The sequence below is a fragment of the Alternaria incomplexa genome (genome assembly GCF_024043165.1).
Source record: "Alternaria incomplexa strain BMP 0042 chromosome Unknown scaffold_7, whole genome shotgun sequence".
NCBI classification, from domain to species: domain Eukaryota; kingdom Fungi; phylum Ascomycota; class Dothideomycetes; order Pleosporales; family Pleosporaceae; genus Alternaria; species Alternaria incomplexa.
In genome coordinates this window covers 1,189,841-1,211,855 of record NW_026249856.1, presented here as the reverse complement: position 1 = coordinate 1,211,855, position 22,015 = coordinate 1,189,841, and the positions used below count along the sequence as shown (strand labels likewise).

The 22,015-nt window shown below is 52.3% G+C and overlaps 9 protein-coding genes across 9 annotated transcripts; 3 read left to right on the top strand and 6 right to left on the bottom strand.

Moving 5' to 3' along the window:
• Window positions 1–1,956: 1,956 nt before the first annotated feature.
• Window positions 1,957–3,534, bottom strand: J4E90_005604 (uncharacterized protein; the record flags this gene model as incomplete). Its single annotated transcript, XM_051435157.1, has 1 exon — window positions 1,957–3,534. The coding sequence occupies one exon, from the start codon at window positions 3,532–3,534 to the stop codon at window positions 1,957–1,959; it is 1,578 nt and encodes a 525-aa protein (XP_051291181.1).
• An 819-nt stretch (window positions 3,535–4,353) lies between these two features.
• Window positions 4,354–6,025, bottom strand: J4E90_005603 (uncharacterized protein; the record flags this gene model as incomplete). The annotated part of the gene is made up of 6 exons (XM_051435156.1): window positions 4,354–4,511; window positions 4,565–5,058; window positions 5,108–5,546; window positions 5,596–5,665; window positions 5,719–5,844; window positions 5,894–6,025. The coding sequence occupies 6 exons, from the start codon at window positions 6,023–6,025 to the stop codon at window positions 4,354–4,356; spliced, it is 1,419 nt and encodes a 472-aa protein (XP_051291180.1).
• Window positions 6,026–7,490: 1,465 nt separating this feature from the next.
• On the bottom strand, window positions 7,491–8,293 carry J4E90_005602 (uncharacterized protein; the record flags this gene model as incomplete). Its single annotated transcript, XM_051435155.1, has 2 exons — window positions 7,491–8,228; window positions 8,285–8,293. 2 exons carry the CDS (start codon window positions 8,291–8,293, stop codon window positions 7,491–7,493), a joined length of 747 nt encoding a protein of 248 aa, XP_051291179.1.
• Window positions 8,294–9,512: 1,219 nt separating this feature from the next.
• Window positions 9,513–10,745, bottom strand: J4E90_005601 (uncharacterized protein; the record flags this gene model as incomplete). Its single annotated transcript, XM_051435154.1, has 1 exon — window positions 9,513–10,745. One exon carries the CDS (start codon window positions 10,743–10,745, stop codon window positions 9,513–9,515), a length of 1,233 nt encoding a protein of 410 aa, XP_051291178.1.
• Window positions 10,746–11,568: 823 nt separating this feature from the next.
• J4E90_005600 (uncharacterized protein) lies at window positions 11,569–13,777 on the top strand (the record flags this gene model as incomplete). Its single annotated transcript, XM_051435153.1, has 4 exons — window positions 11,569–11,581; window positions 11,968–13,097; window positions 13,147–13,394; window positions 13,441–13,777. The coding sequence occupies 4 exons, from the start codon at window positions 11,569–11,571 to the stop codon at window positions 13,775–13,777; spliced, it is 1,728 nt and encodes a 575-aa protein (XP_051291177.1).
• Window positions 13,778–14,220: 443 nt separating this feature from the next.
• Window positions 14,221–15,463, top strand: J4E90_005599 (uncharacterized protein; the record flags this gene model as incomplete). The annotated part of the gene is made up of 3 exons (XM_051435152.1): window positions 14,221–14,430; window positions 14,482–14,766; window positions 14,831–15,463. 3 exons carry the CDS (start codon window positions 14,221–14,223, stop codon window positions 15,461–15,463), a joined length of 1,128 nt encoding a protein of 375 aa, XP_051291176.1.
• Window positions 15,464–16,098: 635 nt separating this feature from the next.
• J4E90_005598 (uncharacterized protein) lies at window positions 16,099–16,956 on the top strand (the record flags this gene model as incomplete). The annotated part of the gene is made up of 1 exon (XM_051435151.1): window positions 16,099–16,956. One exon carries the CDS (start codon window positions 16,099–16,101, stop codon window positions 16,954–16,956), a length of 858 nt encoding a protein of 285 aa, XP_051291175.1.
• Window positions 16,957–17,796: 840 nt separating this feature from the next.
• On the bottom strand, window positions 17,797–19,394 carry J4E90_005597 (uncharacterized protein; the record flags this gene model as incomplete). Its single annotated transcript, XM_051435150.1, has 3 exons — window positions 17,797–17,939; window positions 17,988–19,200; window positions 19,248–19,394. The coding sequence occupies 3 exons, from the start codon at window positions 19,392–19,394 to the stop codon at window positions 17,797–17,799; spliced, it is 1,503 nt and encodes a 500-aa protein (XP_051291174.1).
• A 309-nt stretch (window positions 19,395–19,703) lies between these two features.
• On the bottom strand, window positions 19,704–20,764 carry J4E90_005596 (uncharacterized protein; the record flags this gene model as incomplete). Its single annotated transcript, XM_051435149.1, has 3 exons — window positions 19,704–20,322; window positions 20,372–20,378; window positions 20,758–20,764. 3 exons carry the CDS (start codon window positions 20,762–20,764, stop codon window positions 19,704–19,706), a joined length of 633 nt encoding a protein of 210 aa, XP_051291173.1.
• Window positions 20,765–22,015: the final 1,251 nt, after the last annotated feature.

The window sequence follows — 22,015 nt, the reverse complement described above, 5'->3', positions numbered from 1 at the left end:
GCATCGCATGAGAACTATTGCTAGGGGTACGTGGTGTTTAACCCTTATACTGCCAGCTGCTACGGCCAGCGCACTTTCTGCTTCACTAGGTGATGCGATTGAAGCCTCGAGTACTGCCTTCCTATACAGGTGTGGGCCTACGTTGCATCGCTGAAGCTGCACCTGTCATGATTAATGCAGGCCCAACGATCCGGATTTCATCGTCTCCTCATTTTCCATAAGTTCGGTTTAACACACGGCGGTTCGCCAAACTAGTGTCGGTGCGGACGCGCCGCCTGCCATGGTCTTGCGTGCCGTGCACACGTGTATCGTGCCTTGTCCTGGGCTACTTGGATATTAATTCAGGCCCATTCGACCTCGACGCGGTCAGCTTCAGCAACGGCGCCTGGGCGCCCCCTAGCAGGGTCGCCGACTTTGGATGAACGTCGGAGGATTGGTAGGCTGCGGCCGCAAGGAACATGGCTGCGGATGAAACGTGCACCGAGTGGGCTAGACGAGATTGCCACTTGAGCAAGGCCGGGGAAGTGCCTCCGAGCGAAAATTCAGATGTGCACCGTCCCGAGCAACACGATGTGCGGAGTCGATATCCTGTTTTTAATGAGACGGGAACAGGATGGTACATATCGAAGGCCTTGTCGCTGATCGTCGAAGAGGTCGGGGGGATTTGCGACATGCGTTAGTATGCGGGTCCAGGCGATCATTGCGACCCAGCGTTTCGAGATCAACAGCCCCGACCGGGTTGCACAACTCAAACAATTACTGATTAATGTCGCATCGTCATAGGCTACGGATTTTTGGAACAATTGGAACTGTGGCGACACCAGCTTGCGATTTGACGCAGCAGCAAACCCTCCAATGTTCGTTCATCCTCCAGACGGAACGCGCCCCGCCACGACTCTATCTAGACAATAGCCCTACTGTACGCCCATTACTGGCTCAACACTATATACGCCACTAACTCTGTTTTGAAAGCCACACAATCCGGTCAGCCAAATGCAGGTACCTAACTTCAGTGGTAGTGACGTACACGCCTTGTCGTATTCCTGTGATGCCCGAGCCAAAGAGTAATCATGAGCGCAAGCCACGGTAGTCTAGTCTGCATGACACGCCAACGAGAGTTCGACTGCATCGCCGAGTTCACGATCAACATATTTAGCGACGCCCAGAAGCCAAGCTGCGGGTTCTTCACTGCCCGAACAGCTGCCCAAGTAGGCACACAGTAGACAACACGCACGTGAACTACTCCTCCCACCGCGCAGCCCAACATCTACATCACGATCCTGAGCCCACACCGCCCTGTTCATTCCAAATCATCTCAAGATGGCGTACTGTACATCCAGTCTCCGGTACTCAAGATATTCCGCGCCTTGGGAACAGCAAAATGGCATAGCGTCCACTCCGTCGCCATCAAGGTGTGCGCTTTCCGCTCTACCTCGTGTCTCCGCCCCGCGAAGCCCTACGTTCTATTCTGCTTCTGTTCTGGCGAGACTTTGATGCATACGCGAGATGCTTGGTATGCTTGTTCGAACTGCGGATGTGTTGTGTTCGTAGGTGTCAGGGTGGAGGACTGGTTCAGAAGGAATATGCGTTTAAGGACAGTGCTAGGTTTATGGAGAGGAAGAGGTGGAGATTGGATGGTGATTTCTGCTTCCAACTAAGTACAGGAGAAGGGTACGTGGTATGCTGAGTCAAACGGTGTGACACCTTCGATCTCGAGCTGAAGGCTGAATAAAGAGCTCCTGACTATCGAAGCCGACACTTGAGGTACTAAGAGCGCTTAACGGTGTCGATCGGTCGTGAGACTGTGCAGTGCAAGCATTCACATCGGAAAGCAACAGCACACGGTAATGTTTGAAATGTTTTGTTACATTGGCTTTTCTACTTCTACAGCATCATCGCATCATTGGTATCATCAACAACATCAACCATCCACCCAAATCTACACTAATACAACATTTAGATAGTGTGCTTTCCAGCACCGCATGTCTGGCCATGGTGAGCATGTCCACCATCATCGAATCTCGACATGAGTCTGCTCCTCTCGGCGCCACGCTTGCGGAGCGTCATGTTGGCCCTTGGAATACCTTCGAAGCTTAGGGCGTACTTGGCAACCGAGTTGGCAATGCTCTGGGTGTTGAGGAGGTAAGCGTCGAGGGCCAGGTTGTCGATGTCATCGCAAGCCTGGTGGTAGCAGGCGTCGAGCGGAGCACCAGCCTCACCACCGAAAAGTTGTGCCTCCTCCTCAGTCTTCAGCACCTCAGCACCGGTAAACAGACCACCTGAAGGAATACCGTTCTCGAGGAAAGCAGCGTAATCAGAGCGGAGAGTGAAGAGAGAAGGTACGTGGGCAAGGCCACGCTCCTCGTAGAACTCCTCAAAGTCCTTCTCGATAGTGTCAGACCCAGCGGCGCCGGAGAAGTTAAACGCACTGCCGTCACCGTCGTAGATACCGAGGACGTAGTTGGGCGATGCGATCATATCGAAGTTGAGGTAGGCGCGGATCTTGTTGGCCTCAGTTGCGTTACCACCGAAGGTACCGTTGATGGTCTTCATGTAATAGAAGGAGCCCAGCTTGCCAAACTCCTCCGCACCCCAGAATCCAAGACGGACGGCGTTCTTGATCTTGTACTTGGTAAGGGCAAGACCGGTCATGAGCGTACCAATGGTACCAGATCCGTCGTCGTTGATGCCGGGGCCGGCAAAGACGGAGTCGGTGTGACCACCGAGCATGAGCACGTTGTCGTGGTCACCTTGCTTGGTCTCGGCAATGACGTTGTAGTTGGTGCGGTTCTCGCGAATGGCATCAATGAAGAGAGTTCCCTCAACTGTGCCGGTGCCGAGCTTGGCTACAATACCCTCACCGGCTTCCTTGGTAATGCCAACAACGGGAGCGTAGTCGCCATCACCACCGAGGGTACCAGAAAGGGGTGTGTTGGGCTCGGTGTTGTAGATTATAGCGCCGACCGCACCGGCGGTTTGAGCGTTGGCGGCCTTGTCAGCGAATGGACATGTGCCTCGAGAGATAAGCGCGATCTGGCCAGAAACTCCGGCTGGGAAGTCGTCAACAGCGCATCCGAGGTTGTTAACCTTGACAACGTTGGCGGTAACATCTCCAGAGGGACCAAAGGTCATGTAAGCGGCCTCGATCTCTTCGCCAGCAACAGTGAGCTTGGTGGTCGCTGCGGTGAAGAGCTCGACGAAGGGTTGCTTGTACACATCGTAGTATCCAGTCGCCTTGAGCGTTTGGTACAGCCATTCAGTGGTAGCGTTGTGACCAGTGCTACCGAAAGCACGGTTGCCACCAGCCTCGTCGGCGAAAGTCTGAAGCTGTTGGGAGCCTGCGAGAAGGTCCTCGAGCTTGATATCCTTGATCAGGTCCTTGCGAGAGACAAGCTTCTTGGGTGGCCCATGAGGGTGAGGCTTTCCAGGCAACTGGGGCTTCTGAGGCTTCTCGGGCTTTGCAGAAGGCTTTGGCTTCGCATCGTACTGTGCGAGGACAGGCGCAGCAAGCGCAACGAAGGGAACGAACCTCATCTTGATGAATAGTAGTGGCAGATGAGCAGGAGAAGAGGAGGTTGCCTTGGGATATGTCACAGGTACAGAATGGCTCTATATACTAAGCCTCGTATCCATATGGCTGGTCCAGAAAGTTTTCATGGGCCACCATGTGCTTGTACAACTAACCAATACAGGCAGCTGCTGTATCCATCGGTGCTTCATGGTCGCTCAGGAACCGCAATTGAGCAGGTAAGGGCATGCGGTGGGTCCGTGGAAACGGGTAGCCGGGTGTAGAGCTGGGGGGCGAAGGCGACGCGATTGATGAAAGTCTGCTTGGCTGCGCAATGCTGTGTTGCATGAGGAAGGTAGAATAACCGCGTCGCTCGGCGGAGCCCTCTAGTTCCACGCCGGACGCAACTTGATTGGGTAGGAACGGACTGTGCAGATAAAGCCAAGCCCTTGGCGCGCCATCGCCACAATCAGAACGAAAGAAACGAGAAGAGGCGATATCACGGATCTGCGACTAGATCCTGCGCGGAGGCGTGTAGCTTGGCGGTTAGTTGCGGTTCGGAGGTAAACGAATAGAGCCCAAAGAGCGAGCAACGGTGATACCGCGACCGCTAGAGGTTGCGAGGCAGGGTTGATACAGGGCTCTGAGCGGTCTGGACATGATTGTTGATAAGTTTAATTCGGGATCAAGAGGGGGAGTGCGCTGTGCCGGAACTCTTTATTGAACCAATCGTCGTGCACGCGAGGCGGCACTGATACCGACGATACAGCCGGGATCGACAGTTGCAATGAATTCTAAACTTCGCCCTGCCGCGAGCAATCTCAGATTGACGAGGTCCTGTCCATCTATCTCTCAAACCCCTCCTGCATCTTGACAATGAAAACACCACGTTCCATGGTGTTGATCAGGATATGACCACTCTTGAACAATGCATAGCTCGACCACGTGCCAACAAAGTCGACGGTACCGCCGCCAGGCATGTCGTCATCCTCCGGGTAAACGTCTGCGCAAAGGTCAGTATAGATGAATCGATAGGATGATCGTACATTTGCATACCGAAGAATCCGACTTCCTTCACGCCAGCACCAGTCGGGTCGTCAGGGATGCTGCGAACGTCCAGAACGCGGAATCCGGTGCCGTAGTTCGATTGGTAAGCAAAGCCGTTCGCGACATACTGGTTGTGATCGATACCCTTTGCTCCGCTCTTGTACAGTCCAGTCTGTTTGGGCGCACGGAGGGATGAGATGTCCCAGATATACGTGATGGGGTGACCAGGGATCGCTGGACCCACTTTGTCGTATTCGTCATATTCGTCATCGAGCAAAAGAAACTGCTGGTTCATGGGGTCCAAAACGTTGCCCTGGTGGGTGTATGCCGCGCCTTCGTAAGAAGTGTTAGATAAGATGACCGGGGCCTTCTTGTCAGTCACATCGTAGATCGTAAGAGAGTCCTCGTTGTAGCCATAGCAAATCTCATGGCCCTCGAATTCCGCATCTGGTCCGCGGTAGATGAGGCATTGCGCATCGTGTACGTAACCGTCCTCTGATGCACTATTCTGAGTCAGTGATGCTCACATCCCCAACAACATGTCTCACTCACCAGCCCGGGCTTGTTGGGTTTGAAGGGTCGGTGATATCAATGAAGATAATGCCCGACTTGCACTTGTCAGTCCTTGGCTGGGCACCAACGGCATAGATGAAGTTTGTCTCTGGGTTTGTGACGACGTTGTGTGTTCGGCCGTTGGGAAGGCCTTTGAAATGACCAACGAGGTCATTGGCATTGCTAAAGGTGACAGGAGACGCAGGGTCGATGTCGATCAGCTTCTTCATGTCGAAGATCTGAATGCCATGGCCGACCGCCTCGCTACCGATGATCATCAGGTTGTTCTGGCCACGGATCTCGCGCCACGTGCTGGGCGTAGAGTAGGCGGGTAGACGACCTAAGTACGAAAGCTTGCCCTCTGCAGTGATTTCAGCGAACGCAGCGCCATCTTGTTGTCCGATGGCAACAAATTCGCGGCCATCTTCAGAAGTCCAGCCTAATGTTGTTTAGCGAAGATCTCAGCAACTTGATCTGTGAACTCTTACCCCATGAAGAAGATCCGACACCGCGAGTGCTGCCGAGCTCGGCGTGCGACAAGAAGTGAAGCAAGTCAATCTATACCGATTCATTAATGACTGAAACTCGTGATGGATGGTGCATGGACTGACATTTTGGCATCGGAAGACGTCCTGTCCGGCGATTGCGGTGCCATTCATGCACTCCACCTTGTCTTTGATTTCGGCGTATTGGGCAGAGTTGTACATGCCCGCAGCTTCCTGGCGTGCCCATGATTCCTGACAAGGGTTAATACAGAATTCGAAGATGCTGGAATGCGGTTGCGACCTTCTTGAGGGCAACATTGTTCTCGTGCCTGATACCAGAGTCGTAAAGCTGTGCGGCTTTGAACTCATCCTTGGGCATTTCCTTTGCCGCCGCAAGAGCGGACAAGGAAAGAAGGGCGGTGCGTAGATACATGTTGACTGCGACTTGAACGATGCGCAAAATGCCGATGGAGAACCATCATGGGCTCTTCGCACACTCTTAAATGCATCTCTATGACATGGAGGTGCTCGACATGCCAGCACCCATACTGCAGCACCTATGGCAAACCCGGCAGGTAGCCACCATACCTGCCCTTTTGGATGCTACTATCCGTGTAACCATGTAACCATCCATTACACCTGGTGGTACAGATCCGCGATTGGCAGCCGGTAGAGATCATAAGCAACGTATAGATGAGGACGAATGCCGTACAGGGTATGACATTGGTGGCTTTAGATGAAGCAAAAGCTTCGTGTAAGGAGCTGTCGACGAGATAGGAAGGAGGCTTCACTAAGCATGTCTTGGCTACAGCGGAAGAAGGCAGCGCCCAGATGCCAAGGTGCAGATCCTAGGATACAGATAACTGCTGTTCCTGGAACAAAGATAACAGCTGCTGTTGTTGAACGTTTGGCCAGGCAATGGGATTATCGTATGCAGTTATTCAGTGGGTTGTGACCATATCGTTTCGTGGATGTGCCGGCCAACGAGCCTTGTTGGGTGTTGCGCTGCGCATAGAGCGCAGGCGCAGGGAGAGTTGACGGGCGGCCTGTTTTACCGAGGCATGTGAGCATGCACCCCATCAAAGGCCAAAGTTAAACAGGTGCTTTGAAGTCTACGCTGCCTCCAAACCTTAATTTTGTATATCTTCAAGGCAATGTAACCTTCTAAGCTCTTTTGGTATAGAATCATTTTTCTTCACGGAGATGGGTGTTTAGTTTTCGTGGTTTGTACTGAACGGGGTGCATGTGAGGCTCAAGCGGCTACGGGCGGGGACGGCTCCATCGCGTGATTCGGTTGGAAAATTCGCGTGAGAGCTGCAGGCTGTTCACTTGTGTCGATACAACAAGCTCGTTAATGTCAGCAATAAGCAGACAAGCATTAATAATAGGGCGATGGATGAGCGCGCCGGGCCGTAGGGTGTTGGGGCTGGTGTTGGGGTCTGGCCAGTGCCACGGCGGCCGTTCAAATTTGCTTACTTGCATGCACGTGAGCAGCAGAGATTGATCTCGCGCGAACGCAGCGCTAGAGATCTGGGATGGCAAAGGCAAATGTTCGATGTTCGGGATATTTCGCGATGGAGTTTGCAGTTCACGATGGGTCACGATGGGTCTCAAGTGGGGAGGAGCGGGGCAGCGTTGGGCCGTCACCCGAGCCTGGAACGCCTGCCCACTAAACGGCGCGGGGCCAACCATTGCGTCACCAAACAAAACAATCAACACAGCAGAGGAAGCGGCAGGTAGCAGGTAGCTGTTGTAAATGGGACTGTGTCCACTAAATCTTCATTACTGAATCTATGTAGTCATTGATGTCGTGAATCTGATCGTAAGCTCACCCGCAATGGCGGGGAGACAGGGTGAAATGTTCCTCTTCCTCGGCTCCCCAGTGTCGGACCAAGCACTTACAACTTGGCCTCGACCTTCTTCAGGCACTCTGGGAACTCCTTCCAGTCGTACATGATGGCCGCGCACTTGGTCTCCTCGGTGAGGAGCTTGGCCATCTGTTCCATCTTCTCTTTGCCCTCCTCGATGCCGTAGATGCCAACGTAGCCGATGCAAGGGATGCCCGCGCGCATGGCAGCAGTGGCACCGCTCTTGCTGTCCTCGACGGTGACGGCCTCGGAGGGCTTGACACCGAGCTGCTCAGCAGCGTATAGGTAGATCTTGGGGTCGGGCTTGGATGAAGGGGGGTCGAGTGAGGTGGCGGCGGAGTAGACGTGCTCGGGAGGGAAGAAGTGGGCGATGCCGGCCTTCTCGATGGAGGCGACGACACGGCTCTTGGCGGAAGTAGAGACGACGGACATGGGGTAGCCCTGCTCCTTGAGCTTGTTGAGCTGCTCAGTCACACCGGGGCACTCGACGGCCTTCTGGCTGAGCTTGAGGGTCACGGCTCCGAGTTCTTGCGCGACAAAGTCCTCCATCTCGGCGTCGTTCATCTTGAACTTGTGCTTCTTCTGCAGACCATTGAGCATGCCGCGGAAGTTGTGGCCGACAAAGTCCTCGAGCAATGACTCGGCTGTGTAGCGGTCGGAGATGTTGTGCTTCTCGAGGACCTGGTTGGTGAGGTCGGCGCAGGCCTCGAACGCGAAACGCTCAGACTGGACGAGCGTGTTGTCGCAGTCGAGCATGATGTACTTCGCCTATGCACGTGTTAGCGGGGTACTGGCGGGGTACATGTTAGCACAGGAACGCGTACCTTGCCCATGGTTGCGGTTGTGTAGTGTGTAGTAGTTGGGTGGATAGGAGTAGTAGTGGTGTCGATCGACGTGCAAGAAAGGGGTTTGGTAGAGAGAAGTGGAGAATTGAAGTGAGAAGTTGTAGAAGCTGGGGGTTTTGTTGAGAGAGAGAGGAGTAAATAGAGTAGTAGCGCCTGCCAGGTGTCAGGGGAGGGCGGTGCAGCAGCGGAGGCGCGTTTACGTCATTGGCTGACCGAGTGGAGCGTGCCCGGTCTATTGGGCGGACGAACGTCGCGGTCGCAGCTTCTCTCACCACTTTCTTTCACCTCGGACCCACTTTACTTCCTTAGCGGATCGCGGGGTCGTTTGGCAACAACCTTGCCGGCAACCTAACAACACGCATTTCGCCTTGCGTTCTGTCATATCTTTTACCGTGAATATCATACTTTCTACGCGCTCGTCTCACCGCCTAAAATTTACTTTAGGTTGCGAGCTACTGTATTGAATGACATGTTGCCGCAAGCCCACGTCTTGTCCAACCTACCATCGCGCTGACCACCTCACCCCGCATAGAGGATTCCAGAACCCAAGACGGTATGCGGTGTGCATAGTAAAAAGTTCCTGCATACAGGCAGTGATGGGCTTGCATCCCCGCCCATGTCTCACTGCAGCCTCACCACTTGGGTGTGATCGAGTGGCGCATGTGATGACGATCTGAACAAGATGCTATCACTCCAGGGCTTGATGCAAGTTCTGGTGTGAGTTCTTGCGCGGGCCTGGCGATTGTACGTACCGGGTTCCTGGTACGCATGCCACGTCTCACGTGGTGTCTATAGAGCTGCGCAAGACAACTTGTGTCGTCAGAGGAACTCACTTGTGAAATCGTCTGTCGACCGCGTCATACTACGATGATGAAATACGATATGCACTTTTCTTTAATGGAACCTGCTCGCCGAACTTCTACACAAGACCCTTGACCAGATTGTTACTCATCAGGACCAGAAGATCGTGTTAACATCACTCGCTGCTTTATGGCACATGTGCGGATGATCTAGTATGGTTCGAGTAGTTAGCCCAAGGTGAGATCACCACGACATGGAATGAGACGAACAGTACAGGATCAAACGTAATTATGTAGAACTCGTTATACTTTTCGCTCAACATGCTCAACGCCAGTGATGCCTTATTATACAAGTAGACTAATCGTAACACTCTTCAGGGTTTCAGGTGAGAATACCTCTGACAACCTTATTTCTTCGAGTCCTCCTTCGCCTTCTCGGCCAACTTTGACGCTTCATCTCCCTTCTTCTGGAGGATGCTGGAGATCTCTGAGACGGTGTCTCGGAAGAGCTTCTGAGCCTCATCGCCGTGCTTCTGGGCAACATCCTGGAGCTGGCTCAACTTGGGCATGATCTGGTCGCCTCCAGGGATCTGCTTGAGGTATTGTTCGTAGTCACCGAAACCAGCATCCTTAGCCTTGTTGGCAGCGCTCTTGACGTATGACTCGAGGTCACCTGTGTCGCCTTTCTCGACAGCAGACTTGACGCGCTCGTACAGCTCTTGTACGTTTCCGCCCTTGAGCGCATCTGCGTTCTCCTCCACAATCTTCTTGACCTGAGGGTTCTTGTCAAGGTAGGGCTTAGCCTGCTCCATACCCTTGTCCCAGGCCTCGTCACCCATCTTCTTAAGCTTGTCAACCTTTTCTTGTACGATGCTGCGGATCTTTTCGATGTTGGATGCGCTCACGCCGGTCTTGACGACGTCGCTGATCTGCTTCCATGTTCTATCGACCTCCTTCTTGGCCTCAGGACCATACTTGTCGCCGTACTCCTTGAGCTTGTCGATGTTACCGCCAACCTTCTCCTTGAGTTGAGGGTGGTTGTCCATGATCTGCTGCGACGCGTCGCCAGCGAGATCTGCGATGCGGCTCATGTGCTTGGTAATGACGTCCCAAGTCTTGTGTGCGGTAACAAGGCTCATGTCGCCATTGCCGAGGACCTGGCGCATTTCATCGTATGCTTCGGTGACGATTTGGTCGACCTCCTTGCCGTGCTTTGCGCGAATGGCATCGAGGTCATCGAATGCAGAATCAACGTAGCCCTTGGCGCCGGGGATGAAGGCTGCGTAGCTCTGCGCGGCGTTGCGTAGCCATTGCAGCGCCTCGTTGGGTTCAGGTGTCTGCTCCTTGATCTTCTGTGTAGCTGAGCTGACGTAGCCTTTGGCAGTCTTGGAAGCCACCACAACGTCACGGGCGCCTGATTGCCTGTAGAAGATGTAGCCGACGGTGACTGCAGCAAGGGCACCAGAAGCGGCACCGATGGCGGCATGTGAGCCGGCGCCCGCGTTGCCGGAGGTTGCTGACTCGGTGGACTGGAAGCGGGGCTTCTGGGCGCGGAACTGAGGGTTGGTTACCCGCGCAGCTGGGCGGCGAGCACACCGTGCTGCAAAACGCGCGTTCTGAGTTGCTTGTCTCGAGAACATGGTTGGGTATGAAGGTGATTGTGTAGTCAATGAATCTGAGAAAGAGACCTGAATGCAATTGATAAGGCCTGGGGTATCTTGCAAGAAAGCAGTGTGTGATAGAGGAAAGTTCGACAAGGGATCCAGAGCTTTAAGCAGCTGCAAGCAAACTGCATGCTCACCAAGAATGACGTCGCCATGATGATGCGCAGCGCTAAGCCCTATACAGCCCGCTAAGCCTGCAAGGGCCGACAAAGCCGACGAACCCACCCAGCGTCATTGGTCTGTCATCGCACTATGAATTTAAGCTTAACCTCCCCACGATTTCCCATGTGAGCGTGAGCGGGAACAGGTTTCTGTAAATGTCACAAGTGCACCATGTGCTAACCATGACTGTCGTCTCGTCGCTGCCTGTGCTACTACGGAAGCAGGCCGGTATCGTCGCGATGCATGGGACATTCATCGTCGCTCATGAGCTGGGGTTCTACCCCTCAGACATGGTCGCACACCTTATACAAAAAGCTGAAAATGTCTGTAGACTACATTGGCCTATAACCTTGCAAAGTAGGTGACCCAACGTCAACGTAGGCTCCAGGCTGTTCAGTTTTTCCCTAGGTTGGCGTGCACAGACACACATCGGACTCCTTCATCTGGTTCTGCCGTCAATGTTGTCTGTTATGAATTATGCTCTGCGAAAGAGAAGGCAATACACATTAACGGTGAACCATGGCTTGTAGTGAAAACAGACCAGGTCGTTAGTCTTGTCAAGACTCTGAGCTCCTTCGCTGATGCCGCCGGCGCTATACATATCGAGAAGGGCTCACATCGAGCTACACCTACAAATATGCTTGCAAAGTGTACATATTTGCTTAGCTTCTCAATCCACGCAATAATTGGTTTTCAGATGCACTCAACACGCGTAATACGGGCCTGGGCGAGAACCTTGGCTGCAGAGTCTCGAGCTCCAGAATCGGGAAAACGAAAGCTGCCAGGCCGTGAATATGCCGTATGACGTTATGCATAACGATACAGAGAAGAACGGATGAAGTGGAGCCTCTGAAAAACTGTGGGATTCTGATCCTGCAAAGACCGCAAAGTGAAGTCACAGATTTCGATGCCGCGGCGGTTGGTGCGGAAAGGGGATGACGTAAGTTCGGTTCATCCTGACGCGATAGTGTCGCGCGGCTTAGCCAGCCACCTTTTGCTTTCACACAACCACAGCATTGGGTATTAGTTGCTCTAGCTCAGACAGCACCAGACAATAAAGAATTGCGACTCCTGCGGCCCAAGAAGGACCGGACGCGTCCTACACACATCACGTTGACGCGTGTGACGCGTGACAACCTCGGCAAAAGCGACGATTGGCTCATCAAACCTCTGAAACTCGAGAACGCGACAATGACACCCTCAGAGACTGCGCCTCTACTCCGCCAAGAATCCACGACATCGTATGCCCCGGACGAAGAACACGATGACGTTACGGCGACGCGAAACACCTTTGCTCGCAATCTTGGTGCGCTGGATGGGTTCGCGCTGCTGATAAGCATCGTCATCGGCTCGGGAGTGTTTTCATCGCCTGGGCCTATCGATGCGAACGTTCCGTCACCTGGTGCTGGACTCCTCGTATGGCTAGTTGGTGGAGTTTTAGCATGGACAGGTGCTTTGACAATGGCTGAACTGGGTACCGCATTCCCCGGAGAAGGCGGAATCCAGCCTTATCTCACCTACATCTATGGCGACGTCTTTGGATACATGGCTGCTTGGTCTTGGGTAGTGGCCACCATGCCTGCTACCCTTGCTATTCTCAGCATAGTATTTGTGGAGTCCATTTACTCCAGTTTGGGCGTGAACGAACCAGATCCGCCTCTCACCCACAAGCTATTGTCTCTACTTGTCTTAGTATTTGTAACGACGTTGAACTCCATTAGCACCAAGACAAGTACTCGGCTGTCTAGTTTCTTCGTCGCCATAAAGCTGCTTACCATTTTTCTCCTTATCGTATCTGGTTTAGTGGTCGTCTTTGTCTTTGTCGGTAAGAGTAAGGACCTTGGAGGTCGCGATTGGCATCAAAATAATTGGTTCTCTCCAAGAGACACCATACTGCCCGATGGGTCGAAATTCGATTGGACGAAAGTGACTACGTGGGAGTCACTCGGCTTTTACAGTACAGCGTTGTACGGAGCTTTGTGGGCGTATTCCGGCTGGGACAAGGCGAATTACGTCGCGGCAGAATTGCGTCAACCCAGTCGCCAACTACCACTTTCCATCAATACCGCTATACCCACAATCATACTATGCTATGTCGCCGCCAACGCTGTCTACTACGTTCTTCTCCCTTGGAAGGTAGTGTCGACAACGGATGCTGCTGCTGTGGTAAGTCCTTCAGAGTCATGTATAACGCCTTTATACTGATATGTCTTAGACAGCTGTTACCCACTTCCTTGGCAAGGGAGTAGCTTACTTCGCTACCGCGCTCATATGTCTCGTCATTGCAGGCTCCGCCCTTGGAAACTCCTTCGTGGCTGGTAGGATGACCGTCGCAGCATCTAACAACAATTGGTTCCCGCAAATTCTCGGCACAGTCGGTCGCGTCGGTACTCTGAAGGTGACTAAACGCGCCGATTCGAGCGAGGCAGCTGACACGGCTATGGATGATGGAGAGTCACCAATGTATGTAGGCCGTCATGTCCGGTCATCCTCTGCTAACAATTGCTAGCAACGCCCTCATACTCAACACTGTCCTCTCGGCAGTATACATTCTACTCGGCAACATGCGCATCTTACTGACTCTCAATGGCCTTGCCGAGTATGCTTTCTTCTTCCTCACGGTTCTCGGCGCAATTATATTACGATTCCGCGAGCCTGATCTACCCCGGCCTGTGAAACCGTTCATTCTCATCCCTATACTGTTCGCTATAATCAGCGGTTTCGTCGTAATCAGAGGCGCAGTATTCGCGCCCGTTCAAGCAGCGATCCTTGTAGGAATATGGCTCTGCGGTCTTGTATTTTACTTCATCCGGCTATGGGTTCTGAAGAAGAGGGATGGAAGATGAGGCGGAAGCAATCTGTTCGACATGTAAATACGCACGCATGCATGCTCATCATGGAATTTCATGACGTTCAAATTGGATCGCGTCTCTCGCAAACCGCATATCTTGTTGCACCAACGGCACCCCTCAGGGGTGGTCAGATTTTGTAACGTTTTCAAATTGCTGCATACACACTATTGTATTTTAGCAAGTAGGTAGCATGTAAGACAATGCATACTTCTGCTTACACGTTTTTTGTAACATGTGACATAAACTGTAGCCACCCCTAGCGACGGAGGTTAACAACTTGCGCCGTCATTCATCCGAACCCCGCCCGTTCCGAGGTAACTCGTTAGCGCTAGCCACATCTGTACCGGCTGCACATCGCAACACCCGCCCAATACGATGATGGCCTCTATCAAGCATCAGCGTACTCCTACGTCAGTTCAGACGTTGTAGTCGCTGCCATGGTCGTACGTCCCTACTTTACCTCTGATAAGCAGGTTCTGCCGTTCGAAAAGGTGATCGCACTCGAACGCATTGACAACTGGACATTCCGCTCCATCGTCAAAGCCTACTCCCCGACTGGTGGTGAGAATGGGACGTACGGCGGCCACGTGTTTGCGCAAGCCGCATGGGCTGCTGCCCAGACTGTCGCAGAAGGATTTCTCATACATGTAAGCTGTAGCGACACGTTCTGCTCCAACTACAACTTAACAATATGCTAGAACATTACCGGGTGGTTCGTACTAGGTGGGAAGCCCAATGAACACTACACCTATCGCGTCCGAAAGATTCGAGACGGTTACAATTATTGCACACGAAACGTGACCGTAAGCCAGGTTGCAGCCGACGGAGATATGTTCACCTGTACCTGCTCCTTCAAACGCGAAGAAAGCTCACCATTCGATATGCAAGAGTCTGTTGATCTGAAAGAGGTGTATCGCGACGCACTAGAAGGCAAAGAAGATGAGCCAATGGAGCATGCGGCTGCTCCAAGCAATGATTCCGAGGTAAGTTCTGCCTGCACGAAGTGGATGTGAGACATGTACTGACTTCGTACTCCTACCTCTGCAGCATTTCCGGGAAACTTACCTTCCAGCTCATCCCGATCACTTTAACCCCATCGCCGGCTTGCACATCCGCAAGGCTGACATGTCGAAGTACAATCAAAGCCGTCATCCGCTCGATCGTAAACAGCTGACGTTTTACACGCTGCGCGGTGCACTTCCATTACCAACCGCACCATATCCACCGCCCTCGGAATCCGACCAGAAGCTCACATTGACACGAGAGGCCAACATGCACGCCTGTGCACACTTGTACGCATCGGATCGTAACTCGCTATTCATTGTGCCAAACCATCTCGACCGGCCTCGGGGTTACAAACGCATGGCATCACTATCTCACAGCGTCATCTTCCATGTCGGTATCAAGGACCTCATCATGCCTAGTGAACCGCGGATCGACCACCCGAACGCCGACGCGACATTGTGGGAAGATGGTCCGCTGCCACTCTGTAACCTGGAGGGACACAAGGGCAGTGATAAGGACGGACGAAAATGGTTTGTGCAAGAAGCGTGGCTTACTCGAGCTACGGGAGGTAGAGCGCTACATAATAGCCGTATGTGGGACTATGAGAGTGGCGTACATATTGCGACGACCTTCCAGGATGGATTGATTAGGTTCAAAGAGGATGCAAAAATCTGAGATGGTGTGTAAGCTTACGCCCGAAATTCTTGGTGTCGTCCGAATCATCCGAGGAATGCCAGTACAGACTTCAGAAACTTTATCACTTCGAAGAGCGAATAGCGCAGATGTTATTTTCTTGTTTGAGAAGGGGCTGCGCACTATTAAAGGTAGAATATCGAAGCAGATGCGGGCATTTACTGTGAATGGATGGGTAAGCATGTTTAGCGTTGAACGCAGTCATCCACAACCTTGTATCTTCTCCATACAGCTAGAACAACGACGGGGCGTACTGAATCCGTCTCTAGCTTATTTTTCCCAAGGAATGCGCAACGACTCAAGCTGCAGTCGGCGACTTTGTTTAGGCCACAGGGTGCATGCGAATGTCTCCGAGGTCCGAGCCCCCAGCCAAAGGAAACCCAGATACTTCTTAACGAACTTCGACTAAAGGTGCTGCATCAAATCGGTCCAACAAGAAACATGGAGGATTTCAGGCGTATTTCTTGTTTCGCGTGTTCTCGTCTACCCCCGCCCCAGCCACAATCCTTCGTTCTTACTCTTTTCGTCCGCAGTCAGCCATATATAAGTACCTTGCTGACCCGGTATTTAATGTATAGTATCGCTCAAAATACAATGGCGAAGGTTCCATCATCATCATGAGCGAACCCAACATGAACGCAAGCGAGATGTTCGAGATGCTTGCTTCGACCTATGAGGCTGCAACCGGTGGCTGCACCCGCGAAGTTGCCATGCATCTCATCGACATGTTGCCTGCGGTCGATTCGAATTCCGTCGTGCTAGATAATGCATGCGGAAATGGTATAGCTGCGCAAGAGCTATTGTACAGATACCCAGACACTCCACTCAAGGCAGCCTGTGTCGATAACGCGAAACCGATGGTCGATCTAGCACGCCACGCCCTTCCAGCTACAACTTCTGCGGCAACTTTATCCCTCGACGTGATGGACGGAGTCAATCTGACATTCCCCGACGAGACGTTTACGCACTCCATCACCAACATGGGCATCATGTTCTTCCCTGACGGAGAAAAGGGTGCGGCGGAGATCTATCGCACTCTTAAGCCAGGAGGAACGGCTGTTGTCACTACCTGGAAGTCTACAGGCCACATGGCTGTTGTTCATGAAGCGCAGAAAGCCGTCAAGCCAGACGACCCCCTATTCCGCTGGCCTGTCGCGGATGAGTGGTTCGAAGCTTCGCATACGAAGAAGATCATGGAAGGCGCAGGATTCAAAGATGTTGAGATGCACGAGAAGACAGTATATTATGCATCGAAGACTGCGGAGGAGACTTGCGGCTACATGCTCGGTATGTGGAAGAACATGGGACCAAAGTGGACCGATGAAGAGAACGAGGAGTTCGCGAAGCAGTTGAACCTTGCTGGAAAGAAGGCAGCGGTAAAGATCCAGAGGCCTTTGAATGGGCAGAAAGGTGCGGGTGTGGTTGAGGTGGAGGGTTTTCCCTGTGTCGCGCTTGTCGCTGTTGCGAAAAAGTGAGATATACCAACATTTGAATTGCAATACAATAGCATATTCAACTGTACAAGCTATGCAGGCTCTACGAAGACTTCTATGCAACAATTTGTGTGCTGATTCGAGTTCTTTCTAACGTGATAAGACACGGAGTGACTGCGCAAGCCCTGTAACAGCGCAACATACACATGCACTATATGCAATTACAAACAAAGTCTTAATAGCACCCCAATCGATATCAGAGTACAAAAAGCAAAGCCTCCCTCCATCTAGGTAAGAAGAGAGTGGGTGGAAGGGTGTCAGAGCATGGGCTTAGTGACCAACGCTCAGGGGCGCCCGAAACACCAAAAAAAATGTATCCTGGAGTATCTGACAATGCCAGACGAATGCTGAACAGAGTGGGACTCGAACCCACGCCACTTTCGTGACCAGGATGTCTTGGAGGTAACAAAGTACCGTAGACTTAACGTTAAGAAACCTTAACCTGGCGCCATAACCAGCTCCTACAGGAGTTGTTAATATTTGTTATGCTGCAGAGGATGCTGACTAAGACTTACGGCCATCTGTCCGTCACAGGATAACTGCTGTTGATGGAGAAATCGTCAGATTGTGATTATATATTGTAGCTCAATGACATGGTGGGGTGGGCGATGAGGGGTCAGAAAATTCTGCATCTGGGGACGGCGGGGTCGGCGACATCGGTAACAACACTGAAAGGCAGACTACGATCCATTAATCATGCAAGTGTAGTGCTTAACGTGATTGGATTGCTAGTGCACGCTGTGTCTAATCCAAATTCCATTTCATTCGCTCGCAAAACTTGAAACTTGGAACTATGACCCACGTAACCAACACACCCTACCTTTACAGCTTGCTCTTCAGACTCAGCTGCTCTGGTCGCCACATTTCATTCAGTAGACGCGTCGCATTGACCATCTCAGGTCTGCACTGATCCAGTGATGTTATGCCCAACAACCGCATACCCGTCTGCAGCTCATCCGCAAGAACTGTCGCATGTCAGTATACTACCCTGGTTGAAACACGATCAAACTTACTGTCAACACATCTCTCGACACCCTTCGACCCATACGCTCCAAGCGCGTATAGGAAGGGTCTACCTACGCCGACGGCTGTGGCACCCAGACACAATGCTTTTAGCACGTCGTTTCCATCTCTCAGACCGCCATCGAGGAAGACCTCTAGTTTTCCCAGGACTTCTGGGCAATACGTTCGAATCTCCAGCAGCGTCATGAGCGCACTGGGTGCTGTGTGCAATTGCCTGCCGCCATGGTTGCTCAACAGAATTCCATCACAGCCATACTCCATCGCAAGCTTCGCGTCCTCCGCGCATTGTACACCCTTCAAAACGATCGGGCCTTCCCACTCCTTGCGAATCCACTCGAGATCCTCCCAGGTCGTATGTGGGCTAAGTTGGCCCTGAACTGGCCGTCCCCCCATCGCGGGTGCGAAAGCGTTGTCGCCGCCGGTCTCCCATTCCGCTGTACTTTCTTCTGCGAGCCCGACTGCTAGCGCCTCCTCAGCCTGGAGATAGCGATCCGCAGTTCGCTTTCCAAGCACGGGCGTGTCGACTGTTATCCAGAGGCCATTATAGCCGCAGCGCTTGACGATGCGCATAAGTTCGATGGCCTTATTGCGGTCGACAGGCATGTAGTATTGGTAAAACAATTGCGTTGTGCTGTTGCTACCAAGCCTCTGCTGCTCATCTTTGTAGCTCTGCATGATCTGCTCGCTGCTCTTCGAGCTTGCAGTACTGACGACCTTGTGAATGCCCTTGCGCACTGCGCCTCGGATCATCTCTGGCTCGGCAGCTTCGTGGATGGCGCCCATTGTTCCCATAGGCGAGATGTAGAATGGGTATGGCGAGCTGTGCCCGAAGATCTTGCGGCGCGTGTCTACATCGCCGACGTTGCGCATCACACGCGGACGGAAGTTGATGCGCCCCCAGTCATCTATGTTGCCTCTGATCGACGCGCCAGTGTTTGCAGAACCGGACGCATAGACGTACGACTTGTGAGGCATGACAGCCTTTGCCGCTGCCTCAAAGTCGGTCGTGGAGACGCAAAGGCTCACATGTGGGATTTCCTTGGAGTTTGGATCGGTGTCAGACGGCTTCGTCGACTCTTCGCTCTTGATCTGGCGTAGCTGACCAAATGTGTTGGGGTCGACGGGACCGAGGAAGGCATCTTTAGGCAGATAATCCTCCAGATAACTCAACGGGTGGTATCTCTTGAACTCTTCTGTCGCATCCTGTCTAACATCAGCTCTTGGTCTTTGAGCCGCGCCATTGTACTCACCGACCCGGCATTCTTCAAGATGATCGGTGCGCCACCTGGGTGGTCCGCCAGGAAGTTTGTCACATCATATGCTTTTGAATCCAACACTATCCAGCAGTCCTTCTTGCTGCTGTGCTTTGCTACTTCGGCTCCATCAATTCGCGACATTGTTCAGACATCTGCGACGCCCAGTATCGGTGGAGATACCGTCTTATGGCTCGGCCAACCGCGGGCCAGGCAATTGAGATTGAGGGGAAGTCGCCGAATCGGGTATACCGCGCCCCAAGATCCGGAAACAAGACCGGCAGCGAGCGCGGGTCAGCTGCGGCCGAACGCCGCCCAACAGCGAACTCATTTCACATCGCAAATTGGTTTCTTCAACAAACGTGCAATTAGGCAAATCGTTGGATCAAAACTATACTCATAGCGCAACTCGCCATGTATGTAAAATTCTTGCTGCCCCAACACACCTCCAGCCTAAATGATTTGTGCGGGACTTGTCGCAGGCTTGTCGTTAGCGACATTTGGTTCATCCGAGACTGTTTTGCTAATATGCGAGCGCTCTTTCGTGTCTACCATCCATTCCACTGTCTTGTTGATGCCGAGACCTTCGCCGGTGATGTGCTGCTCATCGCTTCTTGCGTCGTCATCCCACCCCCTCTTCTTTTGCCAACTGCTCTTCATCTCGAACTGTTCATGGTGAACGCTCACCATATCCAAATCATCATATCCACTTTTCGTCCCGTAATGTGACCTCGCTCGCCTAGCAGCAACATCCGAGTGGTTCCCATAGGCGTCGTATGAGTTCTTGTTCGCGATCGAGCGCTCAAATGAAGGACGGAGCCAGGGTACGAAGCGTGACAGTATGTATTTAATAGTTGGCCCCGAGGTTCCAATGATAGCGACACTAGACTCGATTGCAGAGTAGGACGCTTTGACACTGTAGCTTTTTGTTTTGCCTATGAAAGCGTCGATGAGCCAAACGAATCGCACGGCGCCGATTGCTATTACGATGAGACCGAGAGAGAGAAACGATACTGTAACAATCTTGCGCTTGAGTGGCATTTGCAAGTCCCAGATTATCCATGTCGGAATTCTGGTGCAATGTCAGCATCGGTTGTTTGGTGCAAGCGAGAAAGACTTACAGGAGAACTAGGACATCAGTGATAAGTACGATCGAGATGTTGGCCAGGATGTAATCTAGAGGATCGTAGCAACCCCCAGTCAGGTCGGGTTGCCAGTTCTTCGCTATCGGCCAGCAGGGTATTGCAGCAAGTATCGTGAAAGCAACGATGAAAATGGTGTTGATCGCTTGGAGGCCGAGGATACACCGCTTGATCCAAACATTGTTTGAACGAAGTTTGTAAAGCGTCCACAAGAAGGATGCTTTGACGAAGCCGATACATGGTGAGTACACGAGACTCAACGCATACTTAAGCTGTGAATAAGTCCCTCAGTATATGGGTAAGTTGCAGCACACACGTTTTACAAACGTACCTTGAATGCATTAAGGAAGTCGATCGCTGGATACGGAACATCTTCATCGTGGTATCCGGTGTACATCGCGACACAAACTCCATAAGCGTCAGGCATTCGAACATTTCAAGGTCGTCATGTGGACAAGTTCTTACATTTGTGGGTAATCACGCTATTGGACAATGCCAGAGCCCACGCGATGGCGATGAGAACGTCGTCTGCAAAGATATCAGCATAGACCAGCCAATGTAGCCCCGTGCTCATACCTCCGCCAAGGATATGGTCTTGCCACTTCCTCCAAAATCGAACCATAAGCACCGCAAGAGCAAGTCCTGGGAAGAGGTATAATAATGCGATGAGCGTAGGTTGAAGCCCTGGATCAACACCAGACATGTCTGGTGCAGGAAAAGCGGGTACTGCCATGATGGGATTTCAGATTGGCGTTCAATTCGAAAACAACTCGGTCGAAGTCACACGAAAAGTGATACTCGTGAAGTCTTTATATGACCCGCGGACCTGACAGCATTCAACATCGAGACCATGTTCGAATAGGATTCAGCCCGCTCAACAGCGTGCCGAGGATGTTGCGTTCCTTTCCCAAGATACTGGTAACGCTGCAAACCTGAAAACTATCTGAGTAAACGAGTCTCGCACATGGAAGCGAAGATTTCATCTCCTGTGTTGCGCGCCACGTCCCGTCCCTTGCGAACCAATCATATAGCAAATGTAAAGTGACAAAACAGTCGTTCGTCCGAAAAGGACACCCAAGGCGACGGAACCGACGTGGAAGCACATGCAAGACGGCTAGTCCTGATGGAACATAGTTTGCGCAGCCGCAGAGCTATGCGACTGGGACACAGCCTCCGAGAATGTGAGTACCTCGAGACTCTGCTTTGAAGACCCTTGCATATTGTGGCTCCAATCGATCCTCCTCACGGGATGGCAAAATCCTCCAATAATCCATAGGACAGCCTGTAAAGATCTCTATCGGCAACGCCTCCACCACCTTTATCTAGCCATTCATCCTTGGAGACAAATGTGTAGCGCAGTATGTGAACATCTCCACAGTTCATAGAGACCCAGGGCCTAGTAGAAGCCATACAAATTGATTAGGGTTCCGTTCAAGGTGTTGAGGCATAGCTATAGGATTCGCTCTACACATGCAGAGCCCTGTCTAGTACGATGCTCGGCAGGTGCCCCACTAGCTGCCTGATCCGGAATCTTCTCCAGGAACCTACGCACGGTGCACCCGCTCTAAAGCAGAGGCGGATGCGCGGGAAGCCTCCTTAGCAGTCCGTACCTCGATGAACCGG